The sequence below is a fragment of the Juglans microcarpa x Juglans regia genome, chromosome 6D (genome assembly GCF_004785595.1).
Source record: "Juglans microcarpa x Juglans regia isolate MS1-56 chromosome 6D, Jm3101_v1.0, whole genome shotgun sequence".
In the NCBI taxonomy this organism is placed as follows: Eukaryota; Viridiplantae; Streptophyta; class Magnoliopsida; order Fagales; family Juglandaceae; genus Juglans; species Juglans microcarpa x Juglans regia.
In genome coordinates, this window is record NC_054604.1 from 38,140,880 (window position 1) to 38,167,531 (window position 26,652).

The following is a 26,652-nucleotide window of genomic DNA, read 5'->3' on the forward strand; positions in this document are numbered from 1 at the left end:
GGGGACCGGCTCCATTACTCTCTACCAATAGTTCTCAGTTTTATTTTTCTATCCTAGATGATTATTCAAAGTATCTTTGGTTATTTCCAATACAGTTTAAGTCAAATGTTACATCTATCATGCTTGCGTTTATGTGGTTTATGGCAAAATACTTTTTCAAAAAATATCATTGCTGTTCAATTCGACTAGGGAGGGGAATTTCGTCCCCTTCGCCCCATTTTTCAATCTCATGGAATTACACACCGGATTACGTGTCCTTACTCTCATCAACAATAGGGGAGGATTGAACGACGTCATCGACATATTGTCAAGACGGGCCTTTCACTTTTATCTCATGCTTCGGTCCCTTATAAATATTGGGCCGAAGCTTTTCAAGTGGCTACATACCTCATAAATCGCATGCCTACTCCTGTTTGACAAACTAAATCTCCATATGAAGTGCTAATGAGAAGAATTCCAGATAATCATTTTTTAAAAGTTTTTGGGTCAGCTTGTTGGCCTAACTCGCACCCATTTAACAAACATAAAATGGATTATCGCTCCAAACCTTGTGTCTTCATGGGATGTGCGATTCCAATGTAGATCTGCGTACGGGTCAACGTCACCTCGGGACCCATCCAGACCAGGTATAAATATCCCTCACTTTGCCAAGAGAGGGGTTACACTCTCTCTCTCATACTTGAACATTATTGCTATCTCATTCTAGTATTTGTTCTTACTTCCTATTCCACAACCTTAGACTAACTTGAGCGTCGGAGGTATCACAGCCCCCGAACTCCCCTGTTCTCCTCCTTGCAGGGAAGAGCTCGGGCACTATCAGTGTGGAGTGGCCTAGGCATGCAAAACACGATATCAACAGAATCCATATCATTCATACATTAATACTCTATTTTCTTTGGAAAATATCTATAAAAAAAAAAAAAAAAAAAACTCTCTCTCTCATATATATATAAATACTATTTATTATCCTCACACTACACACCAATATATGATTTTTTATTTTTGTTCTTCCAGTTAAACATATATATTTACACAGTTAAACATATATATTTACACATCAATATTTAATATGTGTGTGTTTAAATAGAATGATAAAAATGATAAATTACATGTTGATGTATAGTTTAGAAAATGATAAATAGAATTTTTATATATATAAAGTCACCATTTTGCTTAATTCACCTACCCTAATACAATCAAATTCAGATCGTGGGAATAATCTAACTGAAGTAGTCTTTGTCGCTTTTATTATTGTTATAAGTTATAACCGCCCGTACCGTCGGGTAGGAATAGGTTGGAAAAACTCTCTGTGACAAAAAATGTCGACCCATTATCACCATCTATCTCAGTACCCAACAATAACAACAGTTACTGACAACGCTTCAGCAATTTCAGCTCAGCAACAGCAAAAGAAAGAGCAGCAGCTTAGCAGTGATAGCGCAAATGGGAAATTATCAGTCACCACCATCACCACCGCAAAGTCTTATCCTTCAGCCACGGCGTCCTATGAAGGAGTCACTCAAAGTCCGGACCTTTTCTGGGAAAAGCTCAAGGCTTTTCACCAATTATTCGAAACCAAATTTATGTGAGTGTTTTTATCAATATACGCTTGATTGTTTTTCTTCTTATATGAGTTTTCTTTTTCAATTACCTTACTTCTTATCGGAGCCAGTTAATGAGCTGGGTCCTTGTGCTTTCGATGAGTAAATTCCAATTTTATGACGCAATTCTTATGCTCCGGGTTTGATTTTATCTTCCTTCTTATCACGTTGCAATTATCTATTTGCATATTTTGGAGCACATGATACATACAATCTAACCTTTTAATTTTTGAAGTGATTCAGTTGCAAAAAGTTTATAGCCCTTCCCTGACTTGATATTGTCGTGATCTGTGTTAGAATAAGCACCAATTTCATTTGGACATTGTAGAACTTTCTAGTTCTTCAGTAGCCAAAATTACGTTGCCCTTCCCTCTGTTTCCTATTCAAGTTTTGTGATTGGGCAAGCATCACGAATTAGAAGTTTTTTCCCCATATTACGGGCATTTGACTGAAGGAATCGATGAAGGACTTTGTAAAATTTATATACCGTACCAGAAACTTTGTAAGAATAATTATAGATTATACCAACATCTTGGTACAGAAGTTTTTGACATTGCCAAGGAAATTAGGTCGTTGGTGGGTTATTAAACATAGTGGTTTCCTATTGCTTGCTAACTTTCTCTCTCTATCTTTGGATGAGGCGAAATCTTGATTAAAATGAATACAAAATGGCGGTCTTATGTTCATGCCCAAATTGTGCAAACCTCTACATTGGCTCTGAGTTATCACCATAATTGTAGATGAGCAAATCTAGTCTTTGCTCCACCTCCAATCCAGGGTTTGTTTTATCTTACTGCACTTCTTGGTCTTATTCGTTGGGGGTAAACCAGGAAAAGTTATGTACAACTGTTGGTGAAATGGTGGAAAAAGGGTCTTGTAATTTTCCCTTGAATAATAATATTAAAGAATAATGGTTTCATGATTTGTTGAATGTGTATCCACAATAGTGGGATAATAAGTCTCTGCTTCTTTAAGTAGCGAATTAGCTGAATGAGACTTATATCATCATATCTTTAACTGAAAGTAAAGGAATTCACCCAACAGGCTATTAGAGATAAAGTGGATTGAGTTTGTGAGCTCTTATTCCAAGATAGATTTGCCTGTTGATTAACATAAGTTAATAACATGCTGTATATCTATTGGTTTTATCATACTCTGTGGTTTTTTGATATTATGTATTATAAACCTGTCCCCTCCTTCTGGCTGCATAAAATGTTTCCTTTCTCTATGCTTGCCTAACCTTCATTAAATAGAATGTATAATGGAAAAATTATGAAAAGAAAAATGGATGGGGAAGTGATTGATGTTCTTTTTACGCTTTTGTTTGTGTAGGGTTCCTTCTGTAGGAGGAAAGCCTTTAGATCTACATCACCTTTTTGTTGAAGTCACATCTCAAGGTGGCCTTGAAAAGGTATGGTTACTTAAGTTATTTATTTATCCTTATTTTCTATGTGTTGTTAGATTCTGTGTGCATTTTTAAAGTCTGAGAGAATACATAGTGTCACAAAAATGTTCACTGTTCACAACCTTATATTCCGTGAATTTGATTAAAGGATACTATCGATTGTAGTTCTCTTCTGAGATTACCTGGTTTCCCTTTTTGTTTTAACCCTTTCTTGTAGAAAAAAATAAAACACTGATGAAAGGGCTATAATTACAGCTGAATGTGATGCTGGGATGACTTAGAACTTTTGGTTGTCCCATTTAAGTTTTAAATTACCATACAGGTTTTAGAACGGCTGCAATTTTATGTATACTCTAGTCCATTGATCTTAAGGGTAGCTTCCTTTCCATTTTTTTAAATTAATTGAAAGTTATCTTAAACTTGTTACAGGTAATTAGAGACCGTAAATGGAAAGAAGTAGTTTTGGCCTTCAGTTTCCCTACGACAATTACCAGCGCTTCATTTGTTTTGCGCAAATATTATCTATCATTGCTTTATCACTTTGAGCAGGTCTATTACTTCCACAAGCAAGTCCCTTCAATCTCAATGCCTGGTAGTATGTATAACTCTGGGTTGTCCAATTATGTTATTTCAAGATTTTACTACAAGTTTGGTATTTATTTTGATGGTTATATTCTTGCAGATCCTGTAAGCAGAAACCTTGTCAATGGGTCAGCTGCACTAGCAGAAGGTGCCACCAGGGATGAGCTTCCAGGTCAGCTCAGCGACCAATTTGTGGTGTTTGGATGAATTACTGTGATAGGTTCCCAGATAATATCCTTAGTTTCTCGGTTCAGACACTAGTTGTGGAGATAGAAATAAATACGGTTTGATTTTCGTACCTTCTCTGGAAGGAGCTTTTTCATCCCATATTTATTGGTGGCTATATTCGATCTTTTCCCCTTTTTTCTTTTATGATAAATTGCTATATTCATTCTTATTCAGGCATCTATGAGCACTGTACTTCTCAAACTGGACTGGCAACCAAATAATTGCAACCTTACTTTAAATGGGTCCCAACTAAGATATATCTGCTTGAAATTCTTTGATATTTAATTTTTATACAGAGGATTTTACAATGGTATTTCTAAATGTTTTACCAATATGCAGTGACTTCCTCAACTTGTACTTGAGAAAGGTGAACAAAAGTGTGGAAACAAATAGGGAACCTATCCATGGAGTTTATTAACTTACAAACTAACTTGCTCAAGTTTGTACATCTATTCATTCCCCTGGGGGAAGGCATCCCTTTCGTAACTTAGTTAAGGGTAGTCGTTGTTGGTTAGGTCGATGTCAGGAAATAGCAGTGCTTTATTGTGCTACAGCATCTAATTTTTGTGACTCTCACGTATGTCATATATTTTCTCAAGTGGTTGGGATGATTGTCAGCATATATAGCTGCAATGAAGTTCTTTGTCGTCTCTCTTGTATGCAGCCGCTGCTACAATTCTGCCTCATGGCTGTTCAGTGACTGGAACTATTGATGGGAAATTTGAGAATGGATATCTGGTTACAGTGAACATGGGTACTGATCAGATGAAAGGTGTCTTGTATCACATTCCTCAACACGTTTCTAAGAATTCTTATTCTTCAGCCAACCCTACTCGCCGGGACCGTAAGAGATCCAGGTTGGCATTACGTGATCCATCTCGACCCAAATCAAACCGGAGTGGTTACAATTTCTTCTTTGCTGAGCATTATGCCAGACTAAAGCCTTTGTACTATGGAGAAGAGAAAGCCATTAGCAAGAAGATTGGGCTCCTTTGGAGCAATCTCACAGAAGCTGAAAAACAGGTGCACAATACAATAATTCCTTTTCCTTCTCTATAAATATATTTTTTTTCTACTCTACCCATAAAAAAAATATATGTATTTTTTTTTTCTACTCTGACTATCTGGATGGATTATTAATGGTATCTGGCATGTCTATTGGTCTGCATAAAACATTAAGTTTTACATGTATGTTGCATGCTCTTATTGCAGCATGTCATTCCATGATAATTTATTATGGTCCTGTGATAGCCAAAACACTGAATAGGCACGGACCGGGTTGGCTAACATATGTTTTCCATTTTGAGGATTTTTATCTCTATCAGAAACTTCTATTACAAACTTTTGTCACTACTTCTGCAGGTTTATCAGGAGAAAGGATTGAGAGACAAGGAGAGATACAGAACAGAAATGTTGGAGTATAAATCTTCCTACGATTCAACTACTCATTAGTCTCCATCTTGTATGTTATTAACGCGCCCAGTCTCTTAGGACACCAGCTTCCTCACAACTTTTGTCATCGTTGTTGTTGTTGTTTGCTAATCCTTTTTCCTTTTCCCCCCTATTTTCTTTACAAAGAGAACTCCATAGACTATACCCCATAGTACAATCCATGCCGAGATTGTCAGAGGTCGAGGGGTGCAGCTCTGCAACATATCTAGTGATATTTAATTATAAATCTTGAATTGATAGACCATAATTGCATCACTTTACATGGTTTTGGAATTGCTACTAGAATCTTAGAAGGAATTCGCACTGGTAGGTGTTGCCCATGTTAGGACAGCTTTTTGCTAAGAGTAATACTAGATACAGTTTTAAGGTATGCAAACTTTGTGTACTCTCTTGAAAAAAAGTGGGACCCACCATTAAAAAGAATATTTTTCATGTGGGTTCCAGGTTTATTCACTTTTTTCAAAAAGAGTACGCGGAATTTGCGCACTCTATAACTATATAAATAATTTTCCTTTTGCTAAACTTCAACATAATTGAGAGATTATATAGTTTAACATCCTATAAATCTCTCTCTGGTGGATCAATACTTCCACAGTAGCCAGCTTGAACCCGTCAATTTTTTTCTAGAAAGAGAATAATATCTCAAATATAGTCATGGAGTGTGCAAGTCTCACGTACTCCTTTTGAAAAAAGTGGAAACTACCATTAAAAGGTAGGTTTTTTTCATGTGAGTCTTTAATTTAGCCACTTTGAAAACAAGGGGAGTGCACGATGCTTGCATACCATAAGACTATATAAATCATTTCCCAATTAAAAACCCCCATTTATGATGGAGGAACACTTGCAATTGGGGTTAGAATATCAATATGCCTTGATAGTTACAAATAAAATGTATAGCCAAACCCAGTCAGGGGAAAAGCAACTTAAGAATAATGTTGTGCGATTTAAAATGCCTGAAGTTCGGTAAACCAGCTAGGTCCAAAGTGAACAAGCCACAGAGAATAATATGAAGGCTCTGAGCTGAGGGAAGAGGCAGTACAACCAGAACCACGATTTGAACCCTTAAGTTTTACACATTCTTTATGCAGCCTCCTCTTCTCTTCCAAATCAGTTCTCCAATTTAAGCTGAGACCTTTAACTGTACTGCTCTTGAAATCTATGTGGTGGGGTAGGTCATCATGATCATTATCGGCATCATTGGGCAGGTAAACCTTCAATAGACACTTGCACTCCCCATAAAGTCTTTCTGATTCTTAACACGAGAGCTGGGGGGCATTGGCTTTTGTAGTACCTACTAACTCAATGAACATGTTCTGAAGGTGGGTCATCAATCAACATTTTTTTTTACAAAGAGGACCATGCCCCCAACGTAGGATATTTATCACCTTAAAAATAGTGTTTCCACATGCCTCAAAGTCTCATTAATTGTCATTTTACTGTATCAGCTCAATTTCCTCAACGATTCCTATCAAGGTGGAACTTCTCTGCCTCCTACTTTCCTTGTCACATCCGAGTCGGTACCCTGTTACGAGATCTATATATCATTTAACCTGTGTCTGTCCAACCTAAACATCTGAGGTGAGGAGTACACAAGCAATGATCAAAGTAATGTTGTAAATGGACGAAGTCTCCAAATTCTACACACTTGTCTCTCTTCTTTTAACTATAACCAATAAACATTTTCTCTTTCGTTTTTTACATCAAGTTCCTTAATTTAAAAAATAACTTAAATCTCTTTCAATTAATTTATGGGTGATAATAATGTTTTTATTGAATTTCATCCATATTACTTCTTATGTGTCAAGGATCTGTCCTTTACTGCTGCAACCCCAACTAAGAGTCGCTAGTATCCTTGTCCTCATCTTCCTCTTCACTCAATTCACCTTCTGCTTTGCTTGGGGGAACGCGTTTCTGTTGATCAATGGCACCATCATTCACTTCGCTACCTTATTTCCAATCTCAACGTCCGTTCAACATCGGGATTGTGGGAGGGGCCGTGCGTAGTGGCGCTAGCGAAGCTGCCTTGGTACCTGATCCCAAGGAACAAGCTGAAATTCGAGTGAAAGATGATAAGCATGCATGAGTCACATCTAATCTAGGAATATCATTTGTAATTTAAATATTATGTCATAACTACTTTCAACGTAGGGTGATATACAATATCTGATATAAATACAACTATACAAGCAAGAACGCTAGCTTGAGTCGATGAGCTGATTAACAATTAAATCCTTTAGCATCTTGCATTATAGTCATGGTGATGGTTAACTAAATTATAAGGAAAATTCGAGATTTCTTTTTTTTTTCTTTTTTTTTTTTTCATAAAGAAAATAATGGAATTAGAGGTAAGGGGATTCAATATCGGAATACTATACCCTTATCTCATTTTTTAGTGCATGGAGTTTATATGCATATATAAAATAGTAATACTATCATCTTATCTGTTTTATTAACCATATTTTCATGATCCTATGATTTAATTATTAGATTATTTATTATATTCTATCTGAGTATCAATTAATTAATAATAGGTCAAAAAAATGTTGAAAAGATAAATTGTTTTTATATAAAAAACAGTTAATAGACGCTAACTAAAGATGGAAAGTGATGATGACAGACGTACGCTAGAATGGAAATAAGCTCGAGTTTTAAAAGCAAATCTCATTGAAAGCGTGTAAGCACGCTAGAATGGAAATAAGCTCGAGTTTTAAAAGCAAATCTCATTGAAAGCGTGTAAGCATGATCTCCCAATCGGAAGATTTGTGGTGGGCGTAAAGCAGAAATCCCAAGAAATAAAAGCATATATATACATGTATATAATTATGATTTTGGGAAAATCATGGAGCTATTAATGCAATCATCAATATACTGCAAACAAGAGTGAAGAGATTCTCGGGGTTTCCTAATTCCGCGGAGCTCCGAAAGACAAATCGAGAATAAAAATGTGAGATAGAGCCTGATAGATAGCGCGTACTAGTACGTAGTACCATATCAGTGGGCGCGCCTGCGTCTATTAATTCTAAAATGGCCTCATCCATAATCCAAAGGAGAATCCAAAGGGGTTGGTATATTTGTGGGAGCAGGCCAAGAAGAGGCAGAGGGACTACGAACGTGACATTCTCTCTCAATTTTCCAAACAAGCTATACAGAGAGACCCGACCCCTTCCTACTCTCTCTTCGCCTCTCTTTTCTCCTTCCTTCCTTTTCTTCTCCCTTACTAATTTACCTGATTCTTCTTTTCTCTTTGATTGCTTTTAGCTTCCAAAATTAAACATTTTCACCTCAATCTTCTTCGTATATTCGGGAGCAGTATTTTCTTATCTTCGTACTCCTCATAATCTTCGAGGAACCAAAAAAACCAAAGTCGATCTGTTTTCTTGTTAGCTAAGCTACCGTTATTGATTTGAATCTTCTAGTCGTCGTTTGTTTTCGGACTAATACCTCGTCTCCTGCTCTGTCGTACCGTCCCACGAGAGATCTGCTGGTCTTCTTCTTCACATGATTATATTCAGGTAATGGATGAAAATCAAGAGAGTCAGATTCATCCTAACATGCCATGCGAGGAGGAGAACGCAGACTACTCAAGGTCAAGGGTTTTGGGCGAGAATACCAGCGGGAATGGCAGGCTTTGCATCAAGCTGAAGATTTCCAAGGCCGAGTCGGACCAGTTTGAACGTGAACAACACCCTCCTGCAGCTGCAAAATGTTTCCCTCGCATCAAGGCTGACCCTTTCGATCATGAACGAGTAGAAGAACAAGCTTTTGCACTTGCAAAAGAATTCCCTCTCGTCTGCAACATTTGCAATAAAGTTTTTGGTTCTGGTAAAGCCCTTGGCGGTCACACAAGAATGCATGTCCAAGCCAGAAACAAGGAGCTTCTCGACAAGATTCAGAAGCCAAAGTTCAAGAAGCACCCCACCGCCGCTGGCGATCTTTCCAACGCTAGTAGAGCCAAAACCAATGCTAGCGTTGCGATCATGGGCGAACCCACATGCTACGTTTGCGGGAAAAAATTCCCGACCATGAAAGCTTTGTTTGGCCACATGAGATCTCATCCTGGAAGGGAATGGAGGGGAGTTCTACCCCCTCCAACGGAGAGAAACAGTGCAAGCTCTTCGTCCTCAACACCATCGGATGATAAGATTGGTACTGCTGCTGCAAATTTTACTACTACGGAGGCACCCGTCTTGGTTGATTTGTCAGCTTCTCTATTCTGCTGGAAGTCCACTGGCAAGAGAGGCCGGAAAAGCATCCCCGCCTCCACCAGCGGTTACGTTTCTGGTCTTCCCCAGGGTCTAGAGGAGGAGGGGATGGAAGAAGCTATCCATGATCTCATGATGCTGGCTAATGCTAATCCAGAGAAAAGATTAATGGACAACTTTGATCCTAAGGCCGCTAACATCGATTCGGCCCTGACCGACGCATGGAATTTTCCATCGAGGAACGATAAGCTAATTAGGACTGATGAAGCTGGAAGCCGACGTGAAGTTCTATACAAAAGTATTAATGAAGACAAAGGGAAAGGAAAGGCTATGCTAGAAACTGCTCCACCGAAGATGAGAACGAAATTATGGGTTAATGAAGACTGGCCTAGAAATTACTATTACAGGGACGAAACTACTGCGCATAAAGACTTGAATAGAAACGACTCTGGTAACGGTGATCTCTTTCCCAAAGACGAAATCTCGGTGAAGATGATGATCAGAAATAGAAAGAAGAGAGAGACTAAACTGTTAGGCTTGAAAGCACTGGGAGATGCTGCCGATCGAAGTCACAATCAGTTTCCGCTGGCACCCAGTAGATATACGTGCAGTCTATGCAATAAATCATTCCCAACACACCAAGCTTTGGGAGGTCATATGTCCAGCCATAACAAATTGAAGTACATCCAGAATATGAATGAATATGTATCTGCAAATGACTCAGCTACCGAATATTATGGAAACTGTGCCAACCTAATTACCCAAGTGGATGGAACAAAAACTGTGCTTGCAGGAAGCACGCACCAATGCAAGATTTGCAACGTCGAGGCCTTCCCAACAGGTCAGGCACTCGGGGGTCACAAGGGATCAAGTCCTTGGACCGGCCCTGTGGAAATTGACTCCAGTAAATTAACGTCGCCTGGAGAAGCTAAAGCTCAAATATCCAGTCGATTAACGTCGCCTGAAGAAGCTACAGCTCAATCTAGCCAAGTAACATCAACTGGAGAAGCTAAAGCTCAATCTAGCCAAGTAACATCACCTGGAGAAGCCAGTCAGACTGGTCGAAGGATTTTGGGTTTTGATCTTAACGACCTTCCTGCTATGGAGGTTGAAGAAGGTATCGTTGAGTCTATCTTTAATATGTTTGACTGAACTTTCAGCAGCTAGTTTATAATTCTTCCTCTTAACAATTCAGTCGGTCAGTTCAAGTTCAGTCTTTGATAATTTTGGCTTCTTATATTCAGTCAATTTTTTTTTTTTTTTTTTTGTACGATATTTGATTAGCAGTAATGAAAACAGCTACCGTGGAACCCGGCCTCTTGGTTCTTCGATGTTTTGTCTAGTGGTCTTTGAAGTCTTTTCCTTTTTTGCTTATTTTCGTCATGGACAGCAGGCTCGCTCTCAAGAGATAAGAAGAGATCCAGAAAGGGCTTTGCATGTGTCTTTGACCTCTAGGATGAGGAAGTTGTAAGGAATTTAAATCCGCATTACATTAGTTCGGTTCTTCTTGGTTCTTTTATTTCACACTCCATTTTTTCCATTAATTAATGTTGTTATTATCAGTTAGTATTCATTATTTTGGACTGTTTTTAATTCGTTGATTATTAATTTTGTTATGCTCTTTCTGGGTCTCAATAGTTGGTTGTGTAAATTTTTTATCAGTGCCGAAAGGCCTTCTGACTTGATCTCTGAAATATTATATTTGCTTGTGCGTTTGAGGCCAAGAAAAAAGCGCCAAGCAGTGGAGGTCCAGAACAGCTGGAGCCAATTTTTTGGGATGGAGAGAGAGAGACATTTTCGACAATTCTCTACCCAGAAAACCTCATGTAACCATAACTTAACTTGCAAGAATATTTGAGGTGATCTCAAATATTTTGTGAAAAAATAATGAAAAAATATTGAATAATAGTAAAAAGTTTCATAGTCAGTTGTAATAATGTGATGTATAAAATTTTCCTTAAAATAAACACTCTTGTTCGCAAATTTCTTTGTGGCAACACTAGATGAAAAATGCACAATTTGTCATAATAAAACCGTTATTACAGCTCCATCACCCCCAACTGACAAGGAAGACGAAAAACTTCTGCATAATAACATTGAACTTTACCATTCAAGTATTTGGCTAGATACTTTGACATTGCACAAAAAAGGATCTACTGTTCTCAGACTCAGGTTGGTACCACCGATCCAGGTGGGGGCAATAACTGCAAGACGAAAAGCCGGAACACCATAACAAGCAATATCAACTTTATGGAAATGCGAAATGTCAGCTTACATACCCCTTTCTGCATCTTCGAAACCTCTCCAGCCTCTATTATATCTTCACAACACTGATCTAAATCCTCTGCTTGTTTTTTAAGCATCCTGGCCTTGCTTTCTAAGTCTCCATTTTTGTTCACAACCAGCGCTTGCCCCTCAGCCAGAGCATTTTGTTCTTCTGAGAATTGATCAGCCGCAGCAGCCTTCATTATCTGTATTGTCCCCATCAATGCTAGGTACTTAACCTCGGCTTCAATCTTTTGCTTGACGAGACCCTCAAGCTCAGTCTCTCTCTCTCTATATTTTTCCTCCTGTAACCCTATGTTGCTACTGGATTCTTCCTTTGGAGACTTGCTACTGCTTATTGTGGCTTCAAGTTCAGCGATCCTGCAGTCCTTCGCCTCAAGTATAGCCCCTGTCTCCTCCAATTTGCTCTCCAAAGATTTTACCTTTGTCAAGCTTAATACTTCGACTTCCAAGGATGACAAAGTAGTTTGTCTAATCTTTTCAAATCCCAGTTGGTCAGATGAGCTTGGCATGCGGTTCTTTGGATCTGTAGTAGTGAAAACTGCTGGCACACCACCACCGGTAGTTGAACTGTCATGCAGTGATGTAGGTTCCTTTCCGATCTCCCTTAGTTTATGAACTTCTGCAATAGTGTGGCAATAATTCTAATACCTTGAAATGTTAACAAAAAACGGCCAAAGCCTAAAATTTCATTAAGAACCCTTTCTCAAGTGGAAGGACACAACTTGAGCATAAAACATGCAGCTCCAAACGAATAATGAGGCATGGACGTTTTATAGAGTTATTCCAAGGTCATGTCATCTATATACAAAATAACTATGCCTACAGTACAACAAATATCATTGCACAGAACAAAGGGTTAAAGATTTAGGCTCAACAGAAAAAAGAAAATGGTTAACCCCATAGGGAATGAAGAGAGACCCAGGATCCTCCTCTCACCGGTGCTTCTTGAGGCTCCGCTCTGCTCCACTCCCCTCCCCTCCCCTCTCCTCTCCAAAACTCCCTGGGGATAAGCAACACACTGATAGTTTGGATTCTCCACTTCAAACTTATTAAATAAATCAGCAAGATGGGCAATGATAGAACACAAACATTCTCCAGAAAGAAAATCCAAAAAATCCTCTTAAGATGGTATCAGGCCTGCAGTAAAAACTAATACACCGAACCTATGACGACAATCTGAGCATTCTTTATTTAGATAGCATACATTCCTACGTATACTTACATTCTTTATTTAGATAGCATGCATTCCCACATACATACACATACACACGTACATACATGAGGCTTGCACACTCTGAGCTTGTACCCTCATTCCCCTTGCCAATAACTGTCAGGTTTATTTTCAGCAGTTTTCTTTTTTTTTTTATAAGAAATTTTATTGAATCGAGTGAAACTTGGCAATGCCTGTGCACATGAAGTATACAAAATGAGGCACCTAATTACATTCTAGAAAGCTGAAAAGTAGACAAAAACTCATGAACATTCCTGCCCTTTAGTACAATAGCAAAAAACCACTATAAAAGAGAGAATACAAATAAATTCCAGATTTCTCCCACTGTACGCTCCTTGTTGTTGAAACACCTATCATTCATTTCCATCCATAAACACCACATTAAGCACAAAGGTATCATCCGCCACACTGCTGCCAGTTGAGAGCTATTAAGATGCCTATTTCAGCATGCTAGTAGATCCGCCACACTCTTAGGCATAACCCAACACAGCCCAGCTCTACTAAGAATGCCAGCCCATAACTCCCTAGCCACGTCGCAATGTAAAAGTAAATGATCAATCGACTCCCCATTCCTCTTACACATGAAGCACCACTCCAAAACAACCACACCACGCTTCCGTAGATTGTCCACCGTCAAATCTTCCCAAGCGCAGCTGTCCATGTAAAAAAAACGACTTTAGACGGCACAAAAACCCTCCATATGCTCTTCCATGGAAAATAGTTAGGCTGTTGGATTGTCAAAACCTTGTAAAACGATATAACAGTAAACTTCTTGCTCCCCGTATGTTTCCACAGCATGTGATCACTCCTATTACCTCCCAACTTCACTGAATACAAGTAGCTGAAAAAACCTTCAAGCTCATCAAGTTCCCAATCTTGAGCATTTCTAGTGAAAGTAACATTCCAAAGTACAGTTCCATTTACACGAGACAACACCTCTGAAACTGCTGCCTGCTAGTTTCTAGCCAAGCTGTAAACGACTGGAAAAACAGTGTAAAGAGGTCTCTTGCCACACCATACATCGAACCAAAAACGGGTTCTTGCTCCCTGACCCACCTTGAACTTGAGGTACGGCCCCCTACCCCCCTTAGAGCACCATCCCCCCCACTCACTTTCAAACTTCCCATCAATAACCTCTCTCCACAACGAGTTCCCTTCCATTTGATATCTCCACAACCACTTTCCTAATAATGCCTTGTTAAAAATACTCAAATTTCGCATTCCCAAACCACCATTCACAAGCGGACAGCTCACCCTTTGCCAACTCAAAAGATGAAATTTGTTCTCCTCCCCCATGCCACCCCACAAAAATGCTCTAAACAATTTTTCCATCCAGTTTGCTGCTCCCACCAGCAATGGAAATAGAGAAAGATAGTAAGTAGGAAGATTGGAGAGGGTGCTTTTGATAAGTGTTAATCTCCTCCATTTTGATAGATATAACCGCTTCCAACTCGACAATCTTTTCTCAATCTTCTCTACCAAACCGTCCCAAATACTCTTTACTTTGAAAGATGCCCCCAAAGGAAGCCCAAGATGTTTCATATGAAGAGAGGCAACTTTGCAGCCTAGCAAGTCCGCAAGAAAGTTAATATTCCTCACGTCCCCCACCGGTACCAGTTCTGACTTCCCCAAATTCACCTTGAGTCCCGAAACCACTTCAAAACACAACAAAACAGCCCTTAAGGCTTGAATCTGACCACAATCTGCATCACAAAAAATAAGAGTATTGTCCGCAAATAATAAGTGGGAAATGGAACTAACACCATTATTATTGTTGCCCACCGAAAAACCAGCAATAAAGCCCCCCTTACTGGAGCCTCCACCATTAGACTTAATGCCTCCATAACAATGAAAAAAGAAAATGGGATAACGGGTCCCCTAGTCTCAAACCCCTCGAAGTCTGAAAAAATCCACACGATTTACCATTGACTAATACTAAAAACGAAGCAGTTGAAACACAATGTTTGATCCATTCAAACCACCTGTCCCCAAAGCCACATCTCTTGAGCATATAAAAGAGAGAATCCCAACACACGTGGTCGTAAGCCCTATCCGGCTGTCCAAACTCTCATTAGCAATCAGAACTAAATCCAAGATTTGCCGGCCCCGAACAAAAGCATTTTGAGGTTTAGAAATGAGTCTATCCATCACCATACTCATTCGGTTGGCTAACACCTTTGATATGATTTTATAGATCCCACCTACCAAACTAATAGGACGAAAGCCTTTCAATTCATAGGCTCCAGCTATCTTCGGGATACGAGCAATGAAAGTAGCATTTAGTGACTTCTCAGACTTGTGAAAAGTATGGAAATCATGAAAAACCTGCATCACTTCTTCCTTCACTATATCCCAACACTCTTGAAAGAAAACCATAGAAAACCCATCTGGGCCCGGGGTTTTATCTTTGCACATGCCTCTCACCACTAGATGCACCTCCTCTTCATCAAACAACCTCTCCAACCAGCTTGCTACACCCGAATCAAGCTGGTCAAAGTTCAAACCATCAAGTTTGGGTCGCCATTCTGCAGTTTCAGCAAGGAAGTCTTCGTAGTACTGCACAATATGATCTTGAATCTCTTCAGGGGAATGAAACACATTTGAGCCAGAGTGGAGAACCTCAATGGCATTATTGCACCTATGAGAATTAGCCACCTAGTGAAAAAACTTAGTGCATTTGTCCCCCTCCTTCAACCAAAGCGTCCTAGATTTTTGCCTCCAAGATATTTCTTCCATCAACAAAACTTTCTCAATTTCAGCTACAACTACATTCTTTCTTGACAAAGACTCCTCATTATCCTCCCCCTCCTCCAATGCATGCAACTCGTCCCAAAGAAGATTTTTCTGCACTTCCGTATGTCTAAAAACTTCATCATTCCATTTCTTTAAATCAGTCTTAAGGGTTTTAAGTTTACCCGCCACAATAAAGTTGGAGGTACCATCAAAAGAATAATCAGCCCACCAAGTCCTTACCTTCTCCACGGCAACCTCTTCTGACATAAATTAGGAAATGCGTCTCCAAAGAAGAAGAGACTAGAAATCTATCCAGTCTTGACCACCCTATACTATTGGACCAAGTATAAGCCCCCTACCAAAGGGAGGTCCACAAGATTTAAATAAAAAATCAGTTCCGAGAAATCTTCCATAGCCCCTGTCAACGTAGATGCCCCCGCCCTCTCATTGGGGAACCGAACAATATTAAAATCTTCACATAAACACCAAGGTAAATCCCGTAAAGAATATAAACCCACCAATTCCTCTCACAAAAAACTTCTATCTTTATCCACATTAGGCCCATACACGCCCGCAAAAGCCCACCTCCACCCATCCTCAATTTTTTTAGAGAGACAACCACTGAATAATACCCAATACAATCCTCTACCAACTCCACCACTCTCTTATCCCACATCAACAACACACCTCCTGAAGCGCCTAATGGAGCTAGATAACACCACACCACAAAAGAGCAACCCCACAAACTACGAATAATATTTCTATCAATACAACTCAACTTAGTCTCTTGAAGGCACACAAAGTCAATTTCCAGCTACGAAGAAGGGATCTAATGCGAAGACGTTTGTTAACGTCGTTGATCCCCCTTACATTCCAAGAAAGGATTTTAGACTTCATAAGATGACCATGCCCCCCACCCTTTCAACCTGTCCCTCCTCACACTTCCCTCCTTATTATCATAATTAATAGAACTTTGTAGACGTTTCAACTCCCTGTCCCATTTTACTGCTGATTTCAGTGCCGTGAATCTTCCTGCTTCAACCGCTATAAGAAAAGCCTTAAACTGCTCTTCAAATCCAACACAAGATATCCCCACAGTCTCTTGAACTTCCTCCACTTTTTAGCACCCAGTCCGACGTGAATCTGTAAGCAGGCTTTGAAGAGATAGTGCATAACGGGATGGGACTGCCCATCGCTTCCTTGTCACCCTCTACCTTGCTAACCACCATCTCTGAAGAACAATCCATCTACCCAGCACCTTTCAATACCTCTGTTGAAACTCCTCTACTTCCATCAACCCCCCAACCATTTCCAGCAACTACATCCCCTCCTTTGGCGTAGTCAACTCACTTAACAATGGAGAAATTTCCATCGGGGGCACCCCCCTGATAGATTCTCTACCAACTCCTCTTCCTCTAGTTCCTTCCCAAAAAACACCTCGTTCTCAACCTCCCGAGCCTCCATATCCCCATCTACCACCTCTAACGTTGGGACCATTACCTGAGTCATGCCTGGGGGGTAGCCGACGACAAGCAAAGAGGTCTGTGCAGCCACCGATGTTGTATCTTGAAATTGCCCACACGGGGGATTGGACCCAACTAGTGGGTTCGCAACCTCCTCTACTGAATCTTCAATCCCCAGCGATCTAATCCACTGTTTTGACGTAATGGATGTGCCAACGACCACCGTTGCACCTTTCTGTGCAGGTTCCGATGCATTTGGGGAATATAGAACGTTGTAGTTGCACAAACTGATGGCGCCATGCACTGTTGAAGTTACCGCCAGCTTTGTAGCCTCCGCTAGTGGTACGACAATCCTCGGCAAGGTTGCCTAAGTCCTCGCCGGGAACGGTGGCTTGGGCCCACTCATCGACGGGCCAGCTTCCACCTGAGTCCTCCTCCAGACATGGCCTGATTTCTTTTGGGCAGAAACCCTTCCCGTGGGCTAAGGCCCATCTCCTTGTCCCAGTTCCTTGCCCTTGCCCTTCAGCTGTGTGTTTCCATTGGGCTCGTTGGACTGGACTAGAACACCCTGTCTCTTAAGCCCACAACACTGCCCCTTAAGTCTTATGCACTCACTCCATGGCCCAGGCCCAAGCCCACCTCTCCTTGCACCTCAACGCACTGTTTTAACCAAGATACTTTATTAGTCAGCTCTCCCAGTTGACTCTCCATTTCAAACAATATCTGCAACAAATTTTCCTCTTTCAAGCCAGCAGCTTCTCTGCTACCCCCTTCACTTAACTGAGCACCAACCATAAAAGTGGCGCCACTTGACCTCGACATACCTATTGTCGCTGCACACTTCACGTCTCAAGGCCTCTCCATCTCTTTGCTACCTTGGAGAACCTCCCTGTATGATCGAAAATTTGAAGTTTGCGATGTCGTCGTTGGTGGTAACAGCCGCTCAGAACCTCCAACACTTCTAGCTTCCTTCAACGCCACCACTAATTTTCTCCAGCCCATTCTATCCCTGTCCCTTGGTATAAATATGAAACTCCAACGTTCCCCCCCACCATACTCCACAAAAGCCATGTACACTCCCCTGGAATTAGTGCAGCGTTGTGCAATATAAGCCTTATCCCCATCCCGATGAGTAGTGTAAAAACCCTTTCCCTCAACCTTCAGACACTCCTCCAAGTCTTTAGAAAACCATTGTAGTGTCCCTAGCCCCAAGCTCATATTTTTTACAACTTTCCATCATTTCTCAATAAGATGCACATACCGTCCATCCCTTAACACCTCAAACAAATTAGATTCAATAATAACACATTTCGTGGAAGGCATTTTCCTTCCAATGTTGCCAGAGAGAATGCCGTCAAATGCCTATAACCACCATCGGAATCAAAAGAAGAGAAACCAGTTTGATACAATTGCAATTGGAATAAAATGAAACGAACACATATAAACCTATCTAGTCTTTGTCAAATTTTTCATGCTGTACTAAATTGTGTGATTCAAGAACATAGATTTATTATTAAACCTGAACAAAAAAGGTGGAAACATCACATTGGAACGCTTGACACCTCAAACCTTGCCCCTTATTGACTTCATCAGAAAATAGTAATCAAATTCATAGAACTGGTCCCATTTGGTTTCACAGATTTTCTCAACCCATCTTATCTCATCTCATCTTAACATTATTTTTAGCACTTAAGAGGAGAGAAGTTCTACAACAGATTGAATTGAGTACGTATTGTCAAAACCGATTTCGATAGTACCCCAATGGGCCCTTAATACTATCATGATCCTTTTCACTTGTTCTTATGTGTGAGAGTAAGCCAGCACCAATTAGCACAACGATGGGGTATGTGCATCAGAATGACACAAACTCTACCATAGCCTAAATTTTCATTAACAACCATTTTGTAGATTAAAAGACACAAGAAACTTCAGCATAAAACATGATATTTCAAAAGAATAAAGAGGCACAGAGTCTTTATATAGTTATTCCAAGGTCAGGGCCTCTATATTCCACAATAAACTATGACAGCATTACAACATATATAAATCACATAATGAAGGGCTAAAGACTTAGATTCCACAGAAAAAAGAAAATGGTGAAGCCCATAGGGAATGAAGACGGGCCCTAGATACTCCCTCAACTGTGCTTCTTGAGGCACCACTCCCCTCCTAAAAAACCCTTGGGGATAAGCAACACCTTGATAATCTAGGTTCCCCACTTCAAAACTTATTTCATAAAATCAACAAGATGGGTGATAATAGAACACAAACTATCTGTGTCTCTAAATAAAATTCATGATAACTCTTAAGATGGAGTCAGACCTGCAGTAAAAGCTAATATACCAAACTTATGACCAGACGATATGACCATTCCTTATTTAGAAACGTGCATTATTTGCTTATACAACCTTTGACTAGCTTCAGTTGCTTATTTTAATCATTCCCTTCCTCTTTCTTTCATTCTTTCCTAAATAGATATTCTCCTCCAATCTTCTTCCTCTTGTATCTACCTCCTTGTACATTAAAGACTAAGAAATATTCTCCTCCAAGCTTCTTCTCCCTCTTGTATCTACCTCCTTGTACATTAATGTAATGACCCAAGGAGGGCACAAGCCACATTTGGGCCCATGTTCCAAAAGGAATAGTCAAACTTACAATTGGAGCCAATTGAAATCATCATAAAGGACTTAAATGTCTCATTTTCAGGCAATATGGGACCCCATTCACCACCTTCTAATACAAAATCCAGGATATTACAATTAAACGCTGCATAGCAAGTGATTTTGTAACGATCCAAGAAAAGCCCAAGCCACATCTAGGCTTATACACTGCATTGCAAGTGACAATTAGAGCCTCCTCGAATCATTGTAAACTGCAAAACTTCTTCCTCCCAGGAAATTTTGAATTCCATTCACCACCCTTAAGTCTCTATCTTCCTTGTTAGACCATTTTGCTATGGGTGCCATGGCTTAAGTCACTCACTATCGGTTGGAGACTTTCTTTGATGCCATTCATAACAACCCAAACAAAGTTCAAGCGACATTTATGTTTATGCTCCAAAAGGACTAGTCCATGTCACAATTAGAACCCTTCAGAAATATAATCTACAAGAACTTCCACCTCCAAATTATGAGGCATTCCATTCCTAACAACACAAAGAAAGCATAAGCCACATCTTGATTTATATCCCAAAAGGACTAGTCAATGCGGCAATTGGAATCCTTGGAGTAATTATAAACTGCAAACTTCATCCTCTAGTCTACTCTTCCTCAGATCCTCTACTCCAAGTGAATCTACAATTTCAAGCAAATGTATAGCATTTCCTAGCACCACTAGTCACTTTGCTGCCACTTTCTCACGGAGGCCTTTTAAGCTTGGAATGGGCCTATGCCCAAAGCCATCCTTTTATATGGTGGATAACAATTTGTTTGACTCCATATCATTGTAAAGAAAATCCTTGTCAAAATCCTCTAATCCTTCCATGACATTTGGCACTCTTCCTTCATCAATGTGACTATAGAGCCAGAAGCGAGGCTTCAACAAAGCAACAAGTGGTCATGGTTAATGAGCCATAAGCCATGGTGAAAATAAATGATAGCTATAGGTGGTGATTCTGAAGTGCAAGATGCTGAGCTTCGACCACTGCCATCTGCTCTACTCACATTTGTAATGTAGGATTCCATTCATAATGACCAAAGGAAAACCAAAACCACATCTTGACTTATACTCCAAAAGCACTAACTAAATTTATAATTGGAGTTCCTTAAAATTCACTATAAACAGTAAAACAATTTCCCTCAAGCAATGTGGGATCCTATCTCTACTCTCTTATTCTCAATCTGTAGCATTACAATCTCCCCTTAAAAATCTTGACGTCCTCACCAAGCCATTCTCTAAATGTGGCACGACTTAAGGGCTTGTTTGGGAAGTGAGATGATCTTATCTCAAAACTTCTCATAATTTCCCTCTCAGATATCATTCAAACACAAACACTTTTCAATTTAAATTTTTAACTTTTTCATCTAGTCATTACCTAATCATTACAACTTTCTCAAACTTCCAAACAAAACACAAAAAATAATACTATTTCAAAGTTCAAAACAAAAATTATACTAAAAATTTTGATAAGTATCTTAAAAGATTATATTCTAATAATATTTTAACTTTATAATATTTTTATTCAACTTTTTCTCACCATTTTCTCAAAACCCAATAAAACATCTTAACTCAAACCATTTCATTACTATTTATATAATTTTCATCTCATTACCCAAACATGCCCTAAGTTTATACTTATGGTTAGGATTGAGAATTTACTTTGATACCATTTGTAATAGACACCAAAAAAAAGCCTAAGCTAGATCTAGTCTTATATTCCAAAAGGACTAGTCAATTTAACACTAAGAGCCCCCTTGAAATCATTATGAATCACAAGAACTACTCCCTCCCATGCAACATGGGATCACATTCACCTCCCAGCTATACTCAATCAAGGGTATTATAGATTTCGTGTAAGGTCAGTATAATATATTTCGTCAAACTTCCTGCAATGATAATTGTCTATATGATTGAAGAATCACAGTGCACATCACATTAATTTTAGAACCAGATGTTACATCAACCTAGTAAAGAAAGCTCTAAATATATATATATATATAGGAAAGAAAGCTCTAAATAGAATACGAACATACTTAACACACTTATTTATAACCTCTTCACAAATAAAAAGAATCCCTCATGCTCAGGGATGGCCAACTCCCGAGCTAAAATTATTTGGGATGCAGTGATTGAGAAGATTGAACGAAGGCTGGCAGGTTGCAAGCGATTGTATTTGTCAAAAGGTAGTAGGATTACTCTAATCAAAAGCACTCTCTCCAATCTACCTAACTATTTTTTATCATTGTTCCCAATCCCTGCAAGTGTGGCACCACGCATTGAGAAATTGTATCGTGACTTCCTTTAGAGCGGACTTGGGGATGAATTTAAATTTCATTTGGTAAAGTGAGGCACGATATGCTCCCCAATCTCTTATGGTGGCTTGGGAGTAAGAAACCTGAGATTGTTCAACCAGGCTTTACTTGTGAAAGGGCTCTGCTGCTATAATACCGAACCTGAAGCTCTATGGAAGTTGATGATTGATTCTAGATACGAAGGCCTCTTGGGGGGGGGGGGGGGGGGTGTTCTAAGGAGGTGAGCGGGACTTATGGTGTGGGTTTATGGAAGCATATCAGGCGAGGGTGGGGGGCCTTTGCTCGTCATACTAGAATTGTGATGGGAGATGGCTCAAGAATTAAGTTCTGGCACGACATATGTGTGGTGACAGAGCTCTCAAGGACTTATTCCATAAACTGTTCATGATTGCACGAGAGAAAGAAGCTTCAGTGGCCGAACTCATGGAAAGGGTTGGGGATTTATTCCAGTGGAATGTGAGCTTCACTAGGGCAGCCTAAGATTGGGAAGTTAGCAACTTTGAGAATTTCTTCCAGCTTTTATACTCCATGAGACCGAGCACTCAAGGAGCTGATACTTTGTGGTGGACACCTACTAGGAAAGGTACATTTTCAGTTTGCCTGGACAGTGGCTTTGGGGAAGATTTTGACAACAGATACGGAAACGTGGGGTGATCGTGGTGGAATGATGTTGTATGTGTAAACAAAGTGGGGAGACGATGGACCATCTCCTACTACATTGCGAGATTGCTAGAACACTTTGGGTCGATGTATTCAATAGGGTAGAACTAGCCTAGGTTATGCCTGCTATAGTGGTCGAGCTTTTGACATGTTGGATAAATCTTGGCAGTATCTAACAAATTTCAGCAATGTGAAAAATGATTCCTATATGTCTTCTGTGGTGCATTTGGAAGGAACGAAATAACAGGACATTTGAAGACAATGAGCGTTCTATGGAGGAGATCAGATTATTATTTGTTAGAACACTTTTTCTTTGGGCCAAAACTGTAAATTTTAATGGTCTTGATATTCATGAGTTTCTTGTTTCTCTTTCTTCCTCCTAAATAGGTGTTATCTCTTGTATACCCCCTCTGTACTTGGGTTATGCCTATTCTTATTAATAATAATTTAATCGTTTACCTATGAAAAAAAAATGCTCAGGGATGTCTTTCTTATTTTCTTGCCCAATTTCTCTCCACATAACAAAGTGTTGGCCAAAATTCCACAATTGACACAATTTACCACCACTTGATGTCTAATTCCTTTTATCATTTGAGCAATATACATCGAATAGCCCTCATAGGTCCATACATGAACCAAGCGCCTAGTAACCTGAATTTGAATTTGATTATATACAATAAATGTTCTACAAGTCGTTCCCACCTTATCAATGAAATTAGAATTGCACACCAACAGCACTCTACCTAGCCATGCCAACCAACATCTGCCACAACTTCGTACTACAAATACTCATAAATCTCAGTCAAAAATCAAAATCCTCTTGATAGTTTCCAGGAGGTCTAGACCAAAGTTCCCTATTGGAGGTCAAATTGTGACTATAAATTGCATGATGGAAGTTCACTTGTCATAATTCAACCGTAGTGTCTACCACCCATCTGAGTTAACTTTCTAGTGCTAATGCCTTAATGTGATCTGCCTAGTATATACGGAGTCCAAAGAAATTTTTGCCTCCCAGCCAACTGATTACCATTGTTCATCTAATCTGGGCCTCTCTCATATTTAAAAAAAACTAAATCCCTTCTCTCATGCTACACAAAGAATTTGGGCATCCGTTCAATCAAATATTTCCCAAACCTATGAGTTATAAACCAAATCATGATATCTGACAGGTTAGGAAAGGTCAATTGGGTAACTCTTTGCGGGTGTAGTAAGAGGTGTAATCACGATCACATATAGTAAATATCTTGGCATTATCTGTTAAAAATTTTTTATACTGTCATCACTGATTTTCATATTTCCTTTTATCAATAAACAAAGAGACTTTTATACAACCAATATTTGGGCTCTTTCAGCTGGGATCATCAAAATAAGGAAAAAACAAAACATTTATTTATAGGAAACGGCATATGACCAGAAAGCAGCACAGTAATGACTGCGCATCAGCAAGGCATATAAAGTATAATAACACTATCAGAGTTGTCCCGATGAGGTTAAATCAAACCTTTTTTCAGTGCTTCTTGCACAGACTGGAGGCTAAAGATAGACTCAACCAAAGGATCCTGATCTGTTGAGGGCTGATCGTTCTCACTTTTTTCTTCCTTGACTTCCCAAGACAAGTCTGCAGCGGAATCATCTTGTGAAAGATCTTCAACCTCGACCACATTCTCTTTGCTGTAACCAGTTTGAACTTCATCACTTAACAGCTGTTCACTCGCATGAGCTTCATCATTATTCTCACCATCATAATTCATTGGCCTCCCAGTTTGCTTTCCATTACTTGCAGTAAAACCAGCCTGCGCAAAGATAAAATCAGAGCTTCTTGAGTCAGATTCCATGCTGGAATGAGAGTTTTCCTTCTCAATTTTGACCCTTTCTTCTCTAGGCTTCTTGCTGCCTTCAGTCCGTCCCTTTCCCTGCTGACCCTTTTGCACTGAATTACCCGAACTCTTCCCACTAAAATTCTTTGTCCTATTCTTCTCTCGCAAATGACCCAACACTGCAGGCAGATCATACCTCACCTTTGGAGCACTTGCTGCTGTGGAAGACTTGCTACTCCGATCCTCACTGTTATCAGAATCTGTACCGGCAGCAAATGCAGACCCAGCTGCGAACCTAGAATCTGAACTTGAACCACGTATTGCAAACCCATCAGCAATCTCCAGAGTCGTCAATACATTTGCAGATCCTACCGAACCCTCACTATTTTGCTTGATATCAAGAGGAAAATGCTGAGCTTTTGTTGGATTCCCAGAACCAGACAAACCCCGCTTCAAAATTTTACTAGTATCTACAGTTGCACTAGCATAATTAACAGACTCTCTCTTAATTCTCTTCCATTTCTTCAAGCCATATCCCTTCGTCCTCCCAGGTGAACTCCCACCAGGAGATTCAGCATTCAGTGGTGGAGAATTCAACTCTTGAGCACTTTCAAGATCATCTCCTTTTGTATCCACCACTGATGTATTGGCACTAGAATTTTGGACAGAAACCAATTTATCAATATCATTAGGACAAGACCCATTAGAATTTGTACCACAGTCATCATCACGCGGCATTCTATCTTGGGTTACTTCATTGTCTTCCACCGATTCAAGAACCGAACATTCACTCCTAGAATCCATAAGCAACACCCAGGGGCTCTCACAACCCCACCCCCACCACAATTCAGTCAGATCAAGATCAAGATCAAGAACAAGAAGTATCATTCCAGCTCATGGCCACAATATAGCAAAGCCCCAGAAAGATCAACCACTGTTTGAGCAAATTTAAGGTGAACAAGGATCAAATTCCAATCCAATACCAATCTCGTATTGTGAATTTATTAATTCAAGCACAAATAATTGTGGTAAAAAGACGGCGGAATTCGAAAGTGCAATAAAGTTGAAATCAAGGAAATGGATAACTGAATTGAAAATAGTGGAATTAAAGAACGTGCGTATGTGAAAGATAGAGAGAGACCTATGCGCATGTACCGTTAATATTATGATTGTCCACAATAAATGAAGCTTTGAAGATGATGATAGATGAACGGAAGGGCATGGAAACCCTAAAGTTTGGTTGGATTTGCATTTTTATAGCCATGAAAATATTGAGAACGATAATATTTATTGGAATTATAACTAAAAAAAGAGAAGAGAGCGAAAAGAAACGTGGGGGAGAGAAGAAGGGCCACATGGAGATAGTGGGCCACGCCGATTACCTAGTGGGCAAAGGACGCAAAGACGGAAAAAAAAAGTGGTGGGCAAAGGACTCCGGCTGCCCATCCGATCTGGAACAAACCACGTGCAATTGATTAAACTCTCAAGCGCCAAAAATATATATTAATATTTTTTATAATATATTACATGCACAATTCTGCTAGGAACAAGCGCAAACCCGCGTACCAATTAATATTTTAAAACTGTTATCAGTTGTATAAAAAAAAAAAAAAAAAAGAGAAAATAAGCAAAACACACGATACACGATACACGATACACGAAAGAAAAGCTACCGACACACTTATCTTGGAAAAACGAAGAAAACAAAAATGAAAAGTTGACTAAGCGTGATCGATTCCCACTTTCACCTGTAAGAAATGTTACCTCATAAACAAGCAGATGAGGTTATGGTCTTGAGCTTCAATTTGACTTAACGTGATGACAAAGAGGAAGATGAGGCAGATGAGTGGGGTTTTTCTCTAGCATGGTGGGTCTATCTATGATGCATGGTTCAGCCACACTGCATCCAACCAGGCAAAAAATAAAAAAATTCAAGTCATAAGTTGGATTCATAAAAATATTTTTTCAATCAATTTTATTTGGGAAAGATTTTACTGATATTGGATTTTGGTTTTGGTT

At 39.5% G+C, this 26,652-nt stretch overlaps 3 protein-coding genes across 9 annotated transcripts; 2 read left to right on the forward strand and 1 right to left on the reverse strand.

Annotated features, from left to right (window-relative positions):
• Positions 1-1,258: 1,258 nt before the first annotated feature.
• On the forward strand, positions 1,259-5,512 carry LOC121235777 (high mobility group B protein 10). Of its 7 annotated transcripts, none has more exons than XR_005934599.1 (7): positions 1,259-1,585; positions 2,934-3,012; positions 3,436-3,601; positions 3,689-3,760; positions 4,481-4,871; positions 5,179-5,278; positions 5,395-5,512. XR_005934599.1 is itself a non-coding variant. In XM_041132178.1 (7 exons), exons 1-6 carry the CDS (start codon positions 1,320-1,322, stop codon positions 5,266-5,268), a joined length of 1,032 nt encoding a protein of 343 aa, XP_040988112.1. In that variant the 5' UTR covers positions 1,259-1,319; the 3' UTR covers positions 5,269-5,278; positions 5,395-5,512. The 7 variants fall into 7 exon arrangements, 6 of the variants coding, with proteins under 6 accessions (XP_040988112.1, XP_040988114.1, XP_040988111.1 ...); XM_041132178.1 differs by having other exon boundaries at positions 4,481-4,839; XM_041132180.1 differs by having other exon boundaries at positions 5,179-5,512.
• A 2,519-nt stretch (positions 5,513-8,031) lies between these two features.
• LOC121236056 lies at positions 8,032-10,998 on the forward strand. Its single transcript, XM_041132548.1, has one exon. The coding sequence runs from the start codon at positions 8,784-8,786 to the stop codon at positions 10,620-10,622; it is 1,839 nt and encodes a 612-aa protein (XP_040988482.1). The 5' UTR covers positions 8,032-8,783; the 3' UTR covers positions 10,623-10,998.
• Positions 10,999-11,474: 476 nt separating this feature from the next.
• Positions 11,475-25,947, reverse strand: LOC121236055 (WPP domain-interacting protein 2). Its single transcript, XM_041132547.1, has 3 exons — positions 25,789-25,947; positions 24,318-25,567; positions 11,475-12,378 (listed from the first exon to the last, which is right to left on the reverse strand). The coding sequence occupies exons 2-3, from the start codon at positions 25,519-25,521 to the stop codon at positions 11,639-11,641; spliced, it is 1,944 nt and encodes a 647-aa protein (XP_040988481.1). The 5' UTR covers positions 25,522-25,567; positions 25,789-25,947; the 3' UTR covers positions 11,475-11,638.
• Positions 25,948-26,652: the final 705 nt, after the last annotated feature.

Coding starts and splice junctions, on each gene's coding strand:
- LOC121235777 (XM_041132177.1), top strand. CDS start 1,320: ATGTCGACCCATTATCACCATCTATCTCAGTACCCAACAATAACAACA. Junction 1,586..2,933: donor TTATTCGAAACCAAATTTAT/GTGAGTGTTTTT, acceptor TTGTTTGTGTAG/GGTTCCTTCTGTAGGAGGAA. Junction 4,840..5,178: donor TCACAGAAGCTGAAAAACAG/GTGCACAATACA, acceptor CTACTTCTGCAG/GTTTATCAGGAGAAAGGATT.
- LOC121236056 (XM_041132548.1), top strand. CDS start 8,784: ATGGATGAAAATCAAGAGAGTCAGATTCATCCTAACATGCCATGCGAG.
- LOC121236055 (XM_041132547.1), bottom strand. CDS start 25,521: ATGATACTTCTTGTTCTTGATCTTGATCTTGATCTGACTGAATTGTGG. Junction 12,379..24,317: donor GCAAGAAGCACTGAAAAAAG/GTTTGATTTAAC, acceptor ACACTATTGCAG/AAGTTCATAAACTAAGGGAG.